This window comes from Haemaphysalis longicornis, unplaced genomic scaffold (assembly GCF_048455015.1).
Source record: "Haemaphysalis longicornis isolate Haplotype H1 unplaced genomic scaffold, Haemaphysalis longicornis Haplotype H1 scaffold_4, whole genome shotgun sequence".
Classification (NCBI taxonomy): Eukaryota; Metazoa; Arthropoda; class Arachnida; order Ixodida; family Ixodidae; genus Haemaphysalis; species Haemaphysalis longicornis.
Genome location: NW_027526361.1, coordinates 46,347,337 through 46,367,017, shown reverse-complemented (window position 1 = coordinate 46,367,017; position 19,681 = coordinate 46,347,337). Strand labels below are relative to the sequence as shown.

The following is a 19,681-nucleotide window of genomic DNA, read 5'->3' as shown; positions in this document are numbered from 1 at the left end:
AAAAGTTACCTCAACAGGAGTTACTAGTCTTTTTTTTTTTTTTTTCACTTCTTTCTTTGAATGAACGAAAACTTTATTTTATTTTACCCGAGACAAAGTTGGGAGAAGGAGGGAGGTGGAGTCCTCTTGCAATATACCCCCCCGTCAGATCTCGGCCAGGAATCCTTGGTCCCTGCGGCGTTTTCGGCCTTCTGGACGGCCCGGAGTTGAACTCCGGGTGTCAACTGAGCAGCACAATCTTCCATTGCTCCGAGGAAGCGATTGTTAGAAGAAAATTCTTCATAACGGCTGTCAAAATGCAAGTGGGAATGTTTTTACGCTACCCGTTCGCTCGAAGCCACTCGCTCAACCCATACGTAACACATCTTCTGTTGCATCGATGATCTTTTTTTTCTTTCAATTCCTAACTGAAGGGGTGACTCAAGGTCTAGGACTCTAGTCAGGGATGAGGAAGGCGGTAAAAGAGGGGAGGGCGTCTACATAGACCTGTGTATCCTCGCGGTACTTGCGAAAGTCTGCAGGGACATGAATCTCTTCTCTCCGCGCAAGCCCCGAGCACTCCCACAGCATGTGGTGCATTGCGGGCCTCGTTGGTGAGTTCCTGCCCAAGAAGAGGAAAGGATGAGGGGTGAGGAGGCAAGCAGGAAAAAAAAAAAAGAAAAAAAGGTGGTCGTTTTGGGGGTATAGACACATGGAAGCTCTCCTCCCACATGGTGCTTCAGAATAGCGAACCAGCCTGAAACAATGGGCGGACGCGTTCTCGCGCCGTGGGCCGGCCTGTTGCGTAAGCTCGTCAGACGGTGCGCACGTCGACCGAATTGGCGAACCGTTACAGCGGCAGTGCGCCTACGCACGGCGCTAAAGAACGCGCTGTCTCGCATGCCTCGGGTTGCTATCGGCGCGCGGGGCTGCCGTTGCTCGCTTTCCTACCTCCCTTGCTTCGAGTCGAGTCGGTTGAGAAGAGCGCGAGAACGGAGAGTAACAATTGCGACGAACGTGCATGTGCCCCGCATCCGAATGGTGACGTTTGCGTTCCGTGTGCACTTAACATTAATTAGGGCTAGCGTGCGCCGTGCTGGGAGCGGGTAGTTGATTCCGCCCCGGGCGTACGCGAAATTCCTTTTGTCGCGGTTGTGTTGCTGATTGTTGGGCGCCGTGCGTGCGTTAATTATTTATTCGGTCTGGAACTGTTTAAATTGGCCGAGTGCCTCTCTGGCCGGTGTAAGTGGCGATATGTCTGGATGTAGTCACTCGACAGACGAACCGGTACACTGTGTTCAAGTGTACCTAATCCCTGTCTGAACGTAAGTTTATTGCCGCAAAGAGCGAACGGTGAAACACGCTATCCCGCCCTTACGGTGCGAGCTACAGGCGCTGGGCTCTGAGCGCTAGGGTTGTTCAATGCCGTGTTGGCGTCCCCACGTGGTCAAATTCAGCGCGAACCCAAATTGTTAATGAGCCTTCTGGTGTGTCTCATTTCACTGTCTTCGCCCGTCAGGTCACGTTGTTCGCGACGCCTTGTGGGCTCGTGTTCATTGGGTCCCGTTAAATGAAAGCGGGATATATGCTCGTCGCCTTTAAGTTTAAAGCAGATGTACTCCATCCGCTCCATGTCTTTCTAATCGAAAGGTCGGGCTGTTTTCGTGCGGGAAAACGCGACAAGTCCGTACCACTCTTTAAGGGGGAAAAAAAAGTTTGTTTTGGGAAACCTTTCTGTGGTTGGCGCGCTGCGTTAGTAGGAAGCGGGGGAAAAACGGCTGTGTATTGCTAATTCTGTCAAAATAAAGTCGCTAGTGGTAACTGTCCTCCGTGTTCCTTGCGCTGTCCTTGTCTTTGAGAGAGAAATTATTTGCGTCTCACTAATTTTACAGGCTTCCGCGCACAATGGCATTGAAGTAGTTCCCGTTGCGTGTCGGAAGTTTATCCCGGTCAACCAACGACTGCAGCGGCGCGGTGGCTCAAGTTCTGGGTGATACTGAGCCCCGGATCTGCATTCGAAGCGTTCCCGCTCTTACGTTAATTGTCCCCTAAAACGTTGAGCATAACGACACAGATGTCTCCTGTTTGCAGTGGACAGGGCCGTTATGACTGCCGGAGCGAGCGTCTTCCTGGGGAACGCGCGGTGTATACGGTTGCCCCCTCCTTACAGGTACAGTCCTTCAGTGCTTCGGAGGACTCCGGTAATATATTAACAAAAGCACGCATAACAAACAGCAAAAAAATTACTATCCCTTTCTAAAGAAAATTGAGAGACGCGCTGAAGCTTTCTCGCGTCAAAACTGCGTCCAAAGTGCGTTCAAAACCTTCGCTATAAGTGCGTCCAACCTTCGCTAAAAGTGCGTTTAGTAGATCGCCGAACCTTCGAAGACACAAATCGCAAACGAAAAACGAATCCATGCGACCATTTTTCGCGCACTAAGTAAGCGCATCTACGAACGACATAAATGTGTACGGTACGTGGTTAATGAGATGAAAGTATACTATTGTACTCCTTTTTTTATGATCGATGCGTTTATTGTCTTATCTGCAACCGTTTCTTTTTGCGAGCTTCAAGTGACCGTTTTGGCACAATGGAAGCGCGGTTTCACGCACGCGCTGTGTGTCGGGGAATCTTATCAGGGCTTCTCGGTCGACCAATCGGTCTATGGGGAAATTAATCTTTGACAGGACGGCATCGGTGCGACTAACAAAGCTTTCGCTTCAAAAACGCACCTTTCGACAAGTCCGATCCAGAACGCGTATTCTCCTCCGTATACTTGTCTACAAACACGAAACAGGCTTGTTTCCTACCGCGGTTTTACAGCGCACAGTGAAGACCTCACTCTTCGAAATACTGTTGCGCATGCTGCCGTAGCTTACGTCCGCTTGTCGACTAAAGTAGTGGCCGTGAGTGGCGAGTCGTTTAGCGAGCAGGCAACTGACTGTAAACGCGTTCGTTAACACCATCGACACGTGTTACCGTATTGAAGCACGTGTGCCGAAGCAGGTAATCATCACTGCAAACATGCTGGGTGAGTGCACCTCTCCGATTCGTATCTGAAAGGGGCCACTGAGTTCGGTTGCTGTTGCTTCCGCGACACCCTCTCTCGGAGCGCTTTTGTTTTTTTAATTTCGGAAACTTTTTGTGTTGTTTTTCGGCATAACTAGTGGAGGAGGGAAAGTGGCAAACGGTTGCTGCAGCCGAGCCGAGACGCACCCAAGTAAACACGCAGTTCCGCAACTTCTGCCGAAGGAAAGCCTTGAGCATCTTCGCTGTTTACTCAGACTTAAAGAACGTGCACCGTATCTCAGCCTCTTCAAACCGCGGGTAACTAAGTCTGAACTCGCGCGTGTGTTCAGTGCAAACAACGCCGTGTGTGCACGCCTTGTATCAGTGCTAATCGGCGAGAAACATTTCAGGCGGCACTGCAGGGCCCAGTGCGCAGTTATCTGGACGGGGAGTGATGCGCTGCCGGTGTACATGCACTCCTCAGCGTACTTGCTGGATGGAAAATCGTCCTTGATGGTTGCCCCGGAACGCTTGAACTAGGGACGCGGTCGCCTCGGCTCGACGCATGCCGCGGCGGATTTCAGCCAAACCACCGTCTCCCTCTCCCGCCCTCAACAAGGTCGTTGCACGCGTGGGCGCTCCTCGGCTGCCGCGATTGTTTTACGACCCACGCGCGCGCTCCTCTCAGCGTGGTACTGCTTGCATATTTTCCATAACGCGCTGCGCTCCGTGGGCGGTGCTGATGCACCTAGGGATGTCGTAGACGTGGACGATTATGTACACGTGTACTGTGCGCCATCCGTTTCAATTAACGTGCGATATTTTGTGTCCCGTTTTATTACATTTCCTTCTCCGTCGCCGTATTCCCTTTAAATGTATTCTTCTTTGATTTTCTTTGCGTGCGTCAATTGGAATGTCGCTTGTTGCTCGTCCTCTGCCGCGCTCTGCAGCCGCAATGATGGACGCACTTCGTGTTTTGCCCTTGCTCGGAATTCCGATGTCACGCTCGCTTGGTGGCCTTGTTTTGTATAGCGCAAAAAGACGGACGGAATTAGTGCACTCAACGGGAATGTGCCTTCCACACAAGAAGTTCGTTGCCCAGCAGACTTCACTTTTTTTTTATTACGAGCTGCCGAACATGCTTGGCATACAAGCCAAAGAGAAGTCTTCGTGGACATTGTCAATCTATAAAGGGCAACGTTCTGTGCGCGAGAGGTTTTTACACATAAGTTGTCTCTTAGTCGCGCCTCTCAGCGCCTTGAAGCATTGACAGATTGGCATTCTTTTCGGTGCGAAGCACCTTCAGACCTCGCTTTGTCCATGGCTTGTCCCTTGGCGTCCGTGCACACAGTGTTGCGCATGCGCGAGAAGCATTGGATTGAATTGAAATGGATCGGATTGGATTGGAATTGTATATACTGTACGCACGCGTTGTCACTCATTTACTTGTGCGAGTGGGCAATGCCACGGATGATTTACGTTAAGAACAATCCCCAGTGCTTCGCCCACTCGTCATGATTCACTTCGTGGAGATGCGTGAATTTTTTCTGCGTCTCGCATTGTTTACCGCCAATACAGAAATAAGACTTCCTCAGGAAACAAAAAGAACGAAATACTCCGTTCGCGAAATAACTTAGCTGGATGCAGCTGGCCGGCGCTCCTCTACCCTCCGAGAAACGCCACTTTGCTGCCGACCGTCGCCTGAAATTTGGGTAGAGCTTCGGTTTTCAGGTATTCGGTTACCATAAATCCACTAGTAAGTAGAAGTGGCTGTAGCAACCGCCTATAGGTCGCGCAGGCTGCTGATATAAATTCAGGCTTCTTCCTCGAGGTGTCTTCATCGTTCGGCGCGGGTTTTCGCCTCGGTATAGGCGTTGATATTCCAAGGAATCGCTGCTCGAAGCACGCGATCTGGGAAACCGGTTGCAGCACTTCACGAGCCACTGGGTACCATCTGGTTCTTGGAGCCATAAAAGGGCGAACCTTCGCGCTGCCCTGCGACGTTCCGCGAGAGTTGGGCAAGTGAAGGGAGGAAAACGGAAGGAGGGGGATCGCTGTTTGTCCGACTTGCTTGGGCCACTGACCCTCCCTTACTATTTAATGCGTCGCTTGTGCGTTGTTTTTCCCCGCCAAATCCGGAAGTCGGGTCTGACCAGATCCTTATTGATTTCGCCCGCTCCATCTATTTTCGCACTTCGTTGAATTTGGTGATAAGGAACTGTATACGGAGACTGTCCTCTGTCTGGGGGAGGGGCATCGTGTAGCGATAACATTCGAACTACTGCCGCCAGGGTGCCCCAGGTTCGAATGGAGACCCGGGGCTCCGTGTGTTCACTATACTGATGTGTGGCCGAGTCGTCACTGCCGAATAAACGTTCGACCAGTGAATCAATCTCTCCAGCCAGGCCGTCGGTCCATGTCGGTGGAGGCGAAGAAGTTCGCCTTTGCATCTCTCGGCAACTGTAAAGGAAGCTTCTGTAGGGCGGGCTGTTTGAACTCAGTTCATTTTTCGCCATTTGGTTGTTTGGGAATTATATTGTAGGAGAGAACGTGAGGTGAATTTACGTTATTTGTAACGCCCACGCAATCACTGTCCAGACTGCAATAGGCACACTGGCGCCAATTTTATGTGGGAAGTATTTCTAACATAATAGCTGCAATGTACTCTAGCGTGGAGTCAAGTGTGATTAAATGGTGCAGCACTCGCGTGTCGCTATGCGAGTACTACAGTACTTTTAAACAAACGGTACAGCGCTAATACTGCGTTTACTCGTGGCGTTTTTTTTAATTCTATTTGCACCTTTCAGTCCGCTGTGGTAGCTGGATTTATTGCCGCGACGTCTTTTTCAACGGTGGACGAGCGACGACAAAAGCCATTGTGTGCGGTGTTCCGGCGCGCACTAGGGAGCCGCGGGTGGTCCGAACTGTTGTGTATGCCCCATCACTGTGGCGCCCATTGTAGTCCGGATTTAGCTTCGCTGCGTAAGACCCCGTTTGTCTTTTTCACGCCGCGGGACAGACTCGGTTTGTAAGCGCTCGCGATCAGTTTTCGGGGTCAGCTTGGTGCCAGATGCGGCGCGGGTTGGCCGCAACTCGACGCTGCCTGAACACGGCGCCTACGTAGCGTGTCGCCAAGCAATCGCGCGCACCGTCACGTGCTGTTGCGGTCGCGTAAACGCAGTGCGCGGGCGTGCATGCCGCAGCCTCCAAAACCGTGGAGAGTGTTGCGCCCACGCAAAAATCAATCGGCTGCGTCGCCGAACACAACAGTGGGAAGACGATGATGGGGTCAGAAGAGCCCTACGGTTGGACCCCGACGCATAAACCAGCGGAATGTCGTTCGCTGCTGCTGCTGCTGCTGCTGCTGCGCGGTGCGTGCATTGCGTCGCGTTTAACGACGCGCGTGCACTGCTCCGCCGAGGCTATAAAATGCACGCACCGCGTCGCTCGATTTCTTGTTGCTTCTATTCGGCTTCTTTCAAAGCTGACGGAGTAAGAAAGCTATTTATAGTCCAGTACAGTCTCATGGAAACCATCTTCTATGTGCGATTGTGGTATTACCCAGCCGGCGCCATGGTAAAGGATATGAACCAACCCTTCACATTCCTGTTTCGTGTCGATTCGAAAATTATACCGTCGAAGATTTATTGAATCGGTGTTGTTTGGGCCGGGCGAACGACGTAGGGGTTGTCCCTTGACCGCCGCGCCCCGGCGTTTCCACAGAGGCTGCCGTCGGGCTTGCCAATATCAGAGTCCTTCAATGCATTGAAGGACTCTGCCAATATGTAGCCAGATGAGGATGCAACCTATGTGCCGCGTTAACGAGTTGAAGCCGCCGCAGCCTCTCGCGAACAGCGCCTCTCCTTTTATCTCTCTCCCCCTGCCCGAATCTGCCCAGATCGGGTGGTTAGTGCGGAGATTTGAGACGACGGCGCGGGCAGCCCCGGTGTCGTGTTCCCCCCGATGGAAGAAGCTCGGCTCGTGCGCTCGGGGCAGCTTGTTTTTCTTGCTTGTGCTCAGGGTGAAGATAAAAGGGGTGATCTCGGTGACCTCGTCAGCCTCTTTCCAGCTCGCCCGATTTCGCTGATATCGTGGCTAAAAAGGGTTCGAGTGGACTCGCGGTTCGGAAGGCGCCTGCCCTTCTGGAAACGCCGGTGCGGCTGCACCCGTTGTTCTCGTTGGCGATTTTATACCACAACACTGATTCAGATTGCTTAAAGAGGCTCTGCAACACTGACAATAAAAGCTTTCTCACTTTTATTCGTTATTCGTTCCTGGAATCACTACGAAATTGATTGATTGATTGATTGTAGGGTTCAACGCGCCGACGCAACGCAGGTAATCAGGCGCGCCGTAGTGGAGGGCTCCGGATTAATTTTGACCACCTGGGGATCTTTAACGTGCGCCGAAATCTCGAACACACGGGCGTTTTTGCTTTTCGCCTCCATCAGGAAAGCGGCCGCCGCGGGCGTGGATCGAACCCGCGTCCTCGTGCTCAGCAGCACAACGCCTTAACCACTGAGACTGCGCGGCGGGTAGCATTAAAAAGGCTGTCGTTATCGCCAGCACAGAGCGGCACTGCATGATTTGCTCGTCGCAGCAGATACGTCTTTCAGTTTCTGCTTTGCTTTTGTTGCGATTTTTTAAGCGGCTATGAAGTGTGTTTATTGCTGCAACACAAAGAAGGCCGACCAATGGCTGCGGCACCTCTCGAATTACGCCATTAGAGCGCGCAAACACGCCGAGACGAGGAAATAAGAAAAAATCTTTTGAGCATAAGGGCTCGTTGACTACGTTCCGAGAGCATTTCAAAATTAGAAAATAAAAGTTGGAAAAAGTCTTCCAGGACTTCCTTAAAGGGGCAGTAAAACAAGTTTTGAAGGCAGCGAAAAGTTCGCGCAGTGGCAACACCACATGCTCGAGGACATAGGAGCCCATTGTGACTTTTTTTAACGCAAATGTGTTTATACATGTGTTTCCTTTGAAATGGACATACGAGATCGTCATTTTCGAGCGAAACACAGGGCGTGTACCGTTAACAAAATCACTGCACGTATTAGTCTCTGTGGACACATAGTATATATGTATAAGCAAACTACTTTCCCCAACTACTAGCACTCGGGGCACGGTTAGAACATGTCAACAATATTTAGCGCAAAAGTAATCTCGTTGAGCACATTGAAGGCAAAACACGAGCGCATAACCGGGGGTAGCCGTGTCCCTTTAATTAAACGTTCACGTAGGATTGGTTGTTGCGAAAGCAGAACAAAACCGTTCTCTTTTCCTAGCAACTTTCGTATTTATTTTTTGCTTCGTCAGAATAATAAATAAGGGCGGCGGAAGAAAGGAGGAACGCGTTGGCTCGGCCCCCATTTACATAAAAGTTTCTACCGAATCTCCTTTGTTGGCGCGAAAGAGACCGCGCTAAGTGGACCCCAATGGCCTCGAGGGTTGTCGCGGATCGATCACGGACCGCGCGTCGTCCCTTTCGTCGGTCTCACGCCATCCGCGGGTGCTCCCTGCATATATAACTGCCCGGCCGCGCTGTCCTCAAAGGACGAAGTGGGCAAAAAAGAGGCGGACGAATCGAATCAGCGAGTATATCCCGTCGTGAAAATCACGCCCAGTTCCCCTCGTCTTCCCCGCCCCCGGCCTTGTCCCCGTGTCGCACTGTGGAGACGGACAGGCGTGTGTCCCGACAGGGCCTAAGGACACGCCCGAACAACTAACTCCATTTGGGAAAGCACTCGCGTTCACGTGCGTGAGGGTGGTAACCGCACGGAACAACCGCGAAAGATACCGAGGTCCTCCCTCAAGGTCGCCCGTGCCCGTGCCTTTGCTTTTCACCGTACTTTCTTTTCGTCTCCACCGCAGAACAAGCGACAAAGGTCCGGACGTGTGTCAGCCGGCTACGAACTGTCGATTGGCAGCGATGATAGCGGCGTGGGCGTTCGTTCAATTGAGGTCCGCGAGGAGGTAGCGCAAGTGGAATACGAAGTACCTCGGAGTAAGTCTGTGATGCTCGCTTCAAGGCCACCAGCGCGTGTCTGCCTCTGCTGTCAAATGCTCTCGTCGCACGTCAGCATCATGTAGCCGTCGGTTTGTTTTCTTCTTAGGGGTCCAGGCCCTTAGGGGCTGGGGCTGTTGGCGTCTCCTGTCGTCGTTGTAATCGTCGTCTCATGTGGTCACGATATTAAAACACAGGGAGACTCGTTTACGCCTCGCGCTAGAACGTAACGCGCACTAAAAAAACACCGGGACACTCGTTTACGCCTCGCGCTGGAGAGCTTCGTGATTCAAAGACAAGATACTTTTACAGCAAAGATGTATGCCTCTACCCCCCAACGATTTCATATCCGTTGGCAAAAACGCCAAGGCGTCAAGAATACACTCATACACTGCATGCTTCGCCCCTCTCCAGGTTTCACGTTAGTGGAGATTGCCCTTGATTTTTTTTTTTTTCTTTTTCTCAAAGCGCAGGTGTTTTGAGGGTGTGCGCGTACCCGTGATTGACGCCGTTCTATCGCGGAACCGACCGCGTGTTCAGCTGCGTCGATATAGAAACAAGAAGAGCTCGCTCTGCTACAGGGAGGAGGGATGCTGCTGGTGCAATGTTGCTGAGGCAGTGATGAGAGACTCGGCCGGAGAATCACCGCAGATGAGCGAGTGAATGTCGTATAATCTGTTACGGTGGCTCTTTGAAAGAGCTGCACCGACAAGGAGATGCGTGAGCGAAGACGTTGTCGTGACAGTTACAGAGAGAGAGAGAGAGAGAGAGAGAGAGAGAGAGAGAGAGAGTATTTTAGTGATTGCACAAAATAAGGACACCGGATGTCTTCTTTGACTGAACCGCGAAGCAAGCCGATTGCAGACGTGACGATTGCAGACGTGACGAGGAAAGCGAATGGAGGAGTAGCATATCATCATCACAATAACGTAACGTCGTCGCAGTGCTCACGCGATACTTCAATGAACTGACGTGAACGTCATCTTAGTAAAACGCTACATCGTTGTAATTAAGTGACGAAAATATCGGAGTATAACGTGATATTATCGCAATTGAATTAGTGGAAAGTAGGAGTTAGGCAAATTGCACATAACTGGCAAAATGCTAATAACATCACATCGACAATCATCAAAGGTGGCTCCCGCCTGAGTTCGTTATTGTATTTTTTTTTCTGCCTATATCTCAGAGTTTTTTTTTTTTTGCTCTTTTTTTCTTTTTCGCACATGTTTTTTCTTTTTCGCACAACGAACACTCACTAATACCGTGTTTATCGTCCCTAACCCTTCCTACTTTTCCCCTCCTCCCATTGACAGCAAAGCGTTATAGCTTCTGGTCATTAGATGCGAACACATCTCATTCACTCGCCTTGTCCCTGCATCCATCCGGCGTTGTCGGCGTCCACCCCTCCCCCATTCGCCTCGCCGCGCCAGCTGCGCTTTCCGCCGCTCACCCCCTCTTCTCTCCGATAGCGAACATTCTCGCGAGGGGCATTGGATTGGATTCGATTGAATTGGCTTGGCTTGGCTTGGATTGGATTAAAGTGGATTGTGTTGCGTCATAGCCGCGGCAGACGCACTGGCGCCGGCGCGTCCCCTCACCGTTATGCGCGCTATAAAACGCGGTGCCTGCGCCGCTCCGCTCCATCGTTCCGGCGCCGTTCCTCCGCGGTCCAAAGCTGCAGCGTGAACCACCTATGCGTCGCATCTACACAGGGGTTCCCGCGAGGGGAGGTGGGAGTTTTTTTTTTCGTATTTTCTTGCTTGTTTGCTTAATTCCCACTACTTTTATTTCTCGTAAACAAGGGAGGATGTGATGGCGTTAATCTGGCGCAGCCTAGGTTACGAATCTAATAGTGTTAAAGCACTAATGGTAGGTGTTTCATAACGTTAGTATTGATCGATTGCGCAATGACACACGCGGCACGCAATGACGACAGCGAGGAAGGAGCGAAGGAAGAACTACGTATCACGCATTAAAAAAAGAGAGGGAAGAAGTGGGAAAAGAATGAAAAATTAAGAAAAGAGAGTGCCATTACGTCGTCCATTCGGTGGCTAAGTAATGGATCCCCTCCAGTTCCCTCCGTAGACCGAGTGGCCGTCCTTGCGGCCGCGCGTGGGCGGCGGTTGTTACGTACGGGGCGGGCCGTAATTGGCAGCGGTCACTTGGAGAGAGTTACACGTGTCCGCTGCCGCCGGCGGCGGTAGCAAGTGTCGCACTGCGCGGAAGGGGGGCGTCGTCTCTTTACACGCGCCGCCGTGTGCGTCCGCAGCCTGGAAGCCTGGCTGTCCGTTCTCGCTCGGCAGGTGGGTCAGGCGAACGAGGTTTTGGCCGGGGAGAGGCGGCCGTGTGCCATCCAGATCAGACGGGGGCCCTCTTTGCATAATAGACGAGCGGACCTCTCGCTCATGCAAATGCACTCTGGGGCGGGCCGGCCGAGTGGAGAGCGCGTTGCGGTCGTTACTTGTAGCAGCGGCGGCTGGGTGGTGACGCGCAGTCTGCAGTGAATATCAATAAAGCAGGGGGGCCGCGCACGGTAGCGCTTGCGTTTCAGGGTCACCCCGTTGACTACGTCGTCGCCGGCGGTCGGCGCTGGTCCTGCCTGTTGGCGGCCGCGATGGCCTTGTTGCGGGCGAATTGGCTTGAACGATATTTGCTGCTCATTGTGGGGTGTACAGTTTGTTTGCCCTGCGACATTGGGTGCTTAACTTGCACGCAAGTGTGTGCATTTTCTTGCATCCCACGAGAGGTGGGCTGCTTGCGCGAGAAGCGGCCCTGTGACCTGTATCTTCAGAGTTACATGAAAATGGTGTCGCTGTTGCATTGACGTCGGGCGACTAAAACGCGTGTGAGTGGGATTTCGCAGTGATTTTCGTGGCGTGCGACCTTTGTATCACCAGTAGTCTGTTTTAATTTTATTTACAGAAAACTCGACACAAATGGATACTCGACTTATAATTTAAGACAGTCACTTGATTATACTGCACGTTTATATGGCGAAGATTAGGGCAGCTGCAGGCAATTAAGTATAACACTTTTTGTAAGAATTTATTACTGTGGCCGTCGTTTGAAATATCACTGAGGTTTGCTCTCAAATATATTGGCCTTGTGGCTCGTGTCACGCACCCGACTTAAAAAATAACCCCCGCAACGTGCAGTAAAGCTCTACATGTATGAATGACCTGAGAAACGAATCAGCAAAGCTATTTGAGGGGCTGCAGGTTGGTCATTTGACCCGTTGAAATAAAATGCGCAAACCAAGGACGCGACCAGCAGAAGGACGACATGTACGGGCGCTGTGGGGTGTCTTCCTTCTTTTGGTCCCGTCCTTGGTTTGCGCATTTTATTTCAACGGAGGAAACGGAAAAGTGACAGGGGGTGGACCACCAGGCACTGGTGGAGTGGCTACCCGAGGGATGGGGCTTAGATTTGCGCTGCTGAGCCCAAGGCCGCTGGTTCGATCCCGGCCGCGGTGGCTGCTTTTCTGGTGGAGGCGAAAAGCAAAAGCGCCCGTGTGTCTAGATTTCGACGCACGTTAAAGATCCCCAGGCGGTAAAAATTAATCCGGAGCCCTCCGCTACGGCGCGCCTCATATCCCAGGTGCAGCTTTGGTACGTTACACCCCACAATCAATCAATCAATCAATCAATCAATGTGACTTAGATGTAGGGAAAGACCGGTGACTCGATGGAGAGACAAGGCAAGAAAATGTGGTGGCAAACAGCCGATTCGGACAGTTCAAAAAAGGAGCAATTGGATGCGGGTAGGGGGAGGCAATCATCCTACAGGGAGCATAAAATATGATGATGGTGGTTTAAGCGAAGTTAATGCTCGACGTACAGGTCGTGTTTGGTGACCGCAGGGATTGTTGTGGACAATACAGTTCAGACGTCCGTTTGTCGACATCATTGATGGCCGTGCGTTGGGGCGGCTGTTCGCACGCGTTGTTGACGGTGTGGCCGCCGCATAGCGCTCGTGTCCACTGCACGCGTCGTCGTGGCGGCACGGCTACTGAGAAAGCGCGTACTTCTATTCTGGGATACACGTGTTTCCTTGGGCGGATGCAAAGCCGCTATTTATCATTCCTGGGAAATTCACGCAGTAAAGCAGATTTTCCTGAGTGCGTCTCCGGTGCCGCCCTCTATCCTTTTTCGTTTATTGCGCTACGAGATAAGAAGTGGATGGACACGGCATGCTGTTGCCGTCATTGAATATATTTGAACGCTTCCATCTGAAATGCGCAGGTGCAACTACTTGCCTTAGCCTCAAGGAGAATAGACCGCAATTAGCGCCCGTGGTAATATATATTGTGCCTGGCGTTGAACGCTGTCCCTTTCATTAGCGTCGTCCCGCTCATCCGAAGTGGCTTCTCCTGCAGGTTGAGCAAGAGCGCAGTGAACGCCCAAGCTCAAGGAGAGCGCGCGTTAATGTTTGAACGAGAGTAATGAGCCGTTTTCCGCCAGCGCGATGCGCGCTCTCCCTAACGCGCTTTGGTCTTAGGTTCCCAGCTATGGTGTCGTGGCTGGCTGTCGTGCTGATCGCTTCGCAGTCCCTTTGATGCAACTGCGCCGGCAGTCAAACGACGTGGAGGAGGATAAGGGGGCTGGTTTTAATGTTTCTCCTTTGTCGCCGATTGCTGGTTCTCTGCATGTCGCTGTGTCTCATGGAGGTCAGATATTGTTCGCTAAAACAATCATCTTCCTCGATCAGCTGTCAGGAAGGATGAACTTAAAATTAATTGCGGGTGCTGAAGCGGCACCTCATTCTACTGACTGCGGGCCCTCGAGTGAAAGAGAGATGGGAGGCGGCAGTGCAGCTGCTGTCATCAGAAACAAAATGGAGAGTCGAGCTAGTTGGTGAACATACATTGTTGGAAATTAAGAGCGAACTATAAAATACGGAGAAGAAAGAAAAACGACACCGGCTCTTACTAACGACTGGAAGGTTTATTTTCGCAGGAAACTTATGTACACCCTCAGACCCACCAAAGCAGACACGTGTCACCGCTGCACATGCGCGTATGTGGCTAAGACAAAAAAAAAAAAAAAAGAACTGTGCTGAGCGCCTACCTGCTTTTGTTAAAGGCCCAACCACATGGAGCGATTTTGCGAGCGACTTGGGGCGCGACGCGACTAGCGACGAACTACTTTTCGCCGCGCACCAAGTCGCTCATCGAATCGCTCGGTTCTGGGTCGCCAGAAACAGTCGCTCGCCTCCCGGAAGTGTCCTCAGCGACTAGCCAATAGGAGAGCCCCTACGTAAGCACGCAAACTCCGGTTTTGAAAGAGAGCGATGGGAAGATTTTGCAAATCCACGCAGACGACGTTTGCGGTGCAGCGGCAAAGAAATCTTTGCGTGGCAAAGCTTGTGTACACGCTGAAGCAGAAGCAAGAAGGCTCCCGCTCACACTGGGTGAGACCCGTGTGGGAAAAACGACGTCAAGAAAGCGAATTCTTCACGGCGTTCATGTTGGAGCCGAGAAACGAGGCGCAGAAGGAAAAGCGTGCGCTATCGATAACCCAAACCAGTTTTAGAGATGCAATGAAGTGCAAAAAGCAAGGTAGAAAGGCGTAATACTTTTTAGTCATGCTTTTTATGACAAATGAACAAAAAAAATGTTTGCAAACATCCAGCGTACCAAGCGCGTTACTATGCGCAGTGCGGAAACATTGAAATCGCCATCCTCAGTCGCATGCTCAGTCGCTCGAGCCGTCGCTGTCATGTGGTTGCCTCGGCGAGCGACTTCGGTTCGGCGACTGCGGATCCTAGTCGCGTCGCTCGTCGCGTCGCTGGAAAAATCGCTCCATGTGGTTAGCGCTTAAGAGCTGTTACTTCCTTCTCAAATACTCAGAGAGGGTTGGCTCAAAATTCAACAATAATTTTCGACAATCAGTATCTCTGTGCACATACCGCTGCTCTGTAGGACGTCTCAGAGCAACACGAAATCGACGTCGTTACAAGCTACACGTTTCAAAAGCCACTTAATTCTATCGTAGTGGGATTTATGAAATTTTGCGTGCTAATAGAGTATTTTTGGTTGTTCAACGCTATGTTACACGGGTAAATCAGAGATTTACACACACCCCACTCCCCAACGCCCCGCCCCCCTATAGGAGTACATCGACACCCCCCCCTCCAAAATCGAAATTCTGGATGAATCCCTGGGGCACGGTAGAAGAACCGTGCCCTGGGGTAAACGTCTGACGGCAGTTGCAGCCACAAATACGCTAATTAAATGTTTATGCGGGAGCTGATCGCACTTTTCTAGAGGACGCCCGTGTACTGTTGCGAACGAGCGGCGCGTCGTCTTTGATGCAGGACTGGCGTATGAACAACTATGAGACCTTAGTTTCGCTTTCAGCTCGTTTGCCTTGAAAGATTTACGCTGTCGCCGGAACGTTATGCTTACGTGCCGGGGTCCGATAAGAAATAATTATATAAATTGCTCTCGTTTATGTTAGTTCCATTAGGTCCTCCTTCATGAAGGTAGCTTTCCCTCATTTGGCACATCCGTGCAGTGAAGCACCTTTTACAAGGTGGCTGGCTCGAAGCACTTAACGCTCGTTCACACTGGCTACACTGAACGCTTTTTCGGCGCGTTTGATGACGTTTGTGGTGACGTATGGCGTTCGGGTCGCCAGTGTGAACGAACCTTTAACGTGCCCACAAAACCATATTTCATATGCCCCCCCCCCCCCACTCTCTCTCTCTCTCTCTCTCTCTCTCTCTCTCTCTCTCTCTCTCTCTCTCTCTCTCTCTCTCTCTCTCTCTCTCTCTCTCTCTCTCTCTCTCTCTCTCTCTCTCTCTGTTGACTCATTCTCTTTCTCTCTCTCGCGGAGGTCCTGTCCTGTTCTGTAAACATTTGTGAACACGCGTACATCGCAGTGTATTCTAAATTGGTAACAAGTCAAGCGCAGTTTCGTTCGTAATAAGGTCACCGCGACCCATATTTTGTATGGCATCACTAACTGAGCACGCGCGAAGAATAGCACAACACTTTTTGTGTCATCCTCTGCGAAATGTCCGTGCACTGCACCCTTTCGTCTCTGCTTGGGTCTTGCCAGCGATATTCCCCGGGATGCGTCGAGCCCGCATGCGCAGGTTCCGGGAAGCCCTTCGGGATGGGCACTTGTGTGCGGTCGACAGCGTGGCCTATAGCTTCGCGAAACTGTTTGGGTAGAGCGGCCCTTCCGTTTCAACCACGCCATAGCTCCGGGTCGCACAGAGGCACTATATCCTCTTCTGCCGCGCCCGCAGGAGATTGGTGCTGCGGGCTTCCCTCATATCCGGGCGCCGTCGTCGCCACTGCCGTGTTGCTCTGCGATGCTGGGGCTTCCGAGCGCGCGATTAGTATCGTCCCTCTGCGCTGGGCCGCCCTCCGGTAAGCTCCAGTGGCTTTAATAAGTTCACGTCGCCCGCCTGTACATGTGCACCTCGCATTAGTTTTCTTTGCAACTACTTCCGCAGTTGGAAGCGCGGAAGGGAAGTGAAAATAACTTCCTGCTCTGTGCGCGACGTTTGAAATGACGTCATCGTGGTCTCGGTCTATGGGGGTTTGCCCTCGCATTCAGAATTATTCGCGCTGACACCCTTTTAATTAAAGCTACATGTATAAATCCTCCGGAGCACCGTTGCTGCCGAAGCGGAAGCTGCTGATGGCGAAAAAGCGACGCCACGCCTTGCGAGCAGCGCGAACGAAACAATAAAAACATACCTATAACGTTAAAGCAGTTTTGACTGGTATAGATGCGAGATTTTAGAACCTTCCGTTCAGGGAGTCTTCGTCCCGAGTAATGACCCTACTGGATGCAGCTGAGCCTGTTTTACAGCACACCGGCCGATCGCAGCGCAACCAAATTTTTATCCCTAAACGGGCAGAGCTGAGGGCAACTGCGGACCAGTAATTGTTTCCATCAGTAAACTTGTTGCTTTGTCGTCGCAAACCGGTTTTTGGTAATGGCAGGCAGACGCAGTCACTAAATACTCCCGAAAAAAAAAAATACATTTTGCGTGCAGCTACGCGAACACCAGAAGGTACCGGGCAGTGTACGACTCATCCAGTCGTTTTTGCAACGCAGCTTCTGTTACGTACAAAACACGTCTGCTGTGGTTGAAACGAAACACAAGCCGGCGGAACACATACAACGTTCCGTAGCACGTTCTCTGCTTTCCGTTATTGCACTTTCGCTAGCGTTGCAATCAGCGCAACTTCCTGCAGACGCGTCTACTTCCGAAGCAATATCGAGGGCGCAAGTCCCCCAGGAAGCGGAGACCTTCATCTTTGTAGCGCATTGGCGAAGACGTGCAGCGTCCAAGGACGACATGATGCGAAACTGCAGGCCGCTGGGACTGTTCAGCTGGCGGAAATGTAAAACAAAGACGCTTGGTGTGCACCCTGTCTTTCAGTCACTTGAAGCCCCCTATTTCCGTAGAAATGAGCTGAAAAGAAAAGAAAAAAAAAACTTGCTGTTGTAGCAGGAAAGTAGTGCGCACGGCTGCTGCGTTGTCTGGCGCGGCGCTGCTGTGAGTTCAAGATATGAAGCAAACCTTCGAATGGTGTTCACTGCTGTGCTGCGTGTGGACGCTTGAAAACCGATTTTCTGCCGTTCTGCCTTGTCTAACCACACCATCATCATCAACACCTATTAGCCCAGCACTCTACGCTTTGGAATCACCCGTTTACAAAAATCAAAGAGCGCCAAGAGCACCCGATCTCTCGCCAAACGTGGAAAAGGATGTTTCGCGTTGTGGAAATTTCGAAAAGCGACGAAGATCACACGCAGCCACCTGCTGCGCGTGGTGTGGTTGTTTCCACGTGCCGTATACGTCGCGGTGCGTGTTGTGCCCCCAGCGGTGGCGTGCGTATATCTCGCGGTCACGTCGACCTCGGCAGCCTCCTGGAAACTTTGACGACCTCGTCGACACGACGCGAGCTCGGGTATCTGTCTCGCGTATGCCCTGTGACGACACCCGACCGTCTGGAGACGGATAAGGCAGTGCGCAAAATATGCCTTGCCCCCTCTGCTGCTGTTACCACTGCAGCTTCTTCGCCGCCTGCGCGACCGGCCGCTGTAGCACTCGCCTTTATGTCAACGGGAATCGCATGCCGTGGTTAGTTACAACGTCCGAAACCAGACAAAATCATCAAGGTAGATGCCATCGTTTGCACTTCGATGCAGTCCTGCATTTCTTTCGCTTCTTTGTTTTTAACACTTTGTTAAAAACAAAGTGTTAGGTTAGGTTTCTTCCCTGAGATGACAAGCGTGGGCACAACTCCGCGTGGTAGGGCATACAACGAGGCACCGCTTGGCGCCTCATGTTCTCAGCCGGGTCCCGACCTCTTGTAAACCGTGGTAGAACTCCACTTTGCAGAAGTCACGGAACCTTGCTACATATATAGGCTTTGGCTTGGAGTAGCATTTATCCTCAAATACCTGCATTTAATCGGACGCGGGGACAGCAGCTACTGATAATTTGCTTAGTTTTCGCCCAAAGTATACTAGTGAGCGAAAAGGAACACCGAAACAGAAGTACTATACGCTCGGACAATCGCCGTCTGTCGGAATAAAGGACTTCGGACACGTGGGCTCCTGTGTAGTTGCTAGGATGACGGTGCGGCTGACGCGTGGCTTCGAGTGCCGTGCAGTGAAAGTGGAGCGGACGATGTCGGCATTTCTGCTTCCGGCTTATCAGGTTGCGGCTGCATGTGCGATCTTCAAACGCCCTTGGGCCGCATCACGTTGCCGAGGGCCCTCGGAAAGATTGTTTCCTGTGCAGGGTTTTTCTATTTCTACTCAGGTTGTTTCCGGATGTGGTGCGACATGTAACGAATGGGGAATTTCGCGTGCGAAATTTTGCTAGCCGAATTGGTCTTATACATGTCACTAACTTGTCACGGCGGCTTGTCACAATGTGTCGTTTTTAAAGCAAAGCTTTCTACCTCTGCCGGCCAGCCAACGGTTTGGTCGTGTGCGCCACAAGAAACTCCCAACCAGGCTAAATGAAACTACTGGCACCGCCAGGGTTCGAACCGGGGCCCCAAGAGAAGCGGAGTGAGAGCCCGTTGTCTTAGCGACTAAGCTACGTCCACACGGAGAGACGGGGGAGACAGACGCTGGTTTTGATTCAGTGGCTGAGGAGGGGGAGGTCGCTTTTTGGCGCGAATCCCAGGTAACGGCTGGCAGAATCTCTGGTTTCAGTCTTTGTAGAGCCACGTGTGAATTCAAGTGACGTCGCATGGGCAGTTGTGGGTATCGTCTACAGCTTTGCTTTTCAACCACCTTCACAGCGTGGATTGGAGCGTTTTTCCTACCGAACTCTGGATGCCAATGCCCCTTGTTAAATATCATCATCACGGCGCTTGAAGACGAAGAGCAAGAAGACTGCTCCTTCGCGCAAGCGCGTGCTACTTCTACTTCTTCATTAAACGTTCCTTGTTCCATGCCGTCACTGGTCTCGCTCGTCTGAACAAATGGTGCCGTGACCAGGATTCTACCTCCACGCCCACAACGACGTCTATCTGCGACTGAGCAGCAGAGAAGGAAACGGCGGCGGAGCAGCGGACCGACCTGGATCGCGCGACGAGACCGGAGTGGCCAGCAGAGGCATCGGAACGGCTAGCAAGTAAGGCGTCATCATAAACCGCAGAGAAATGAACAAAGAAGTGATAGCGAAGAAAAGGAAGGCGC

General features: G+C 51.7%; 1 protein-coding gene across 3 annotated transcripts in view; it reads left to right on the top strand.

Annotated features, from left to right (window-relative positions):
* Nucleotides 1-19,681, top strand: part of Wdr37 (WD repeat domain 37) — a 138,358-nt gene that overhangs the window by 46,349 nt on the left and 72,328 nt on the right. Inside the window, exon 4 of one of the 3 annotated variants that reach the window (XM_077706626.1) lies at nucleotides 16,251-16,374. The exons of the other annotated variants lie outside the window; for them this stretch is intronic. Coding sequence (XP_077562752.1) covers nucleotides 16,251-16,374 — 124 coding nt within the window. The remainder of the gene's footprint in view (nucleotides 1-16,250; nucleotides 16,375-19,681) is intronic. 3 annotated transcript variants of the gene reach the window in all.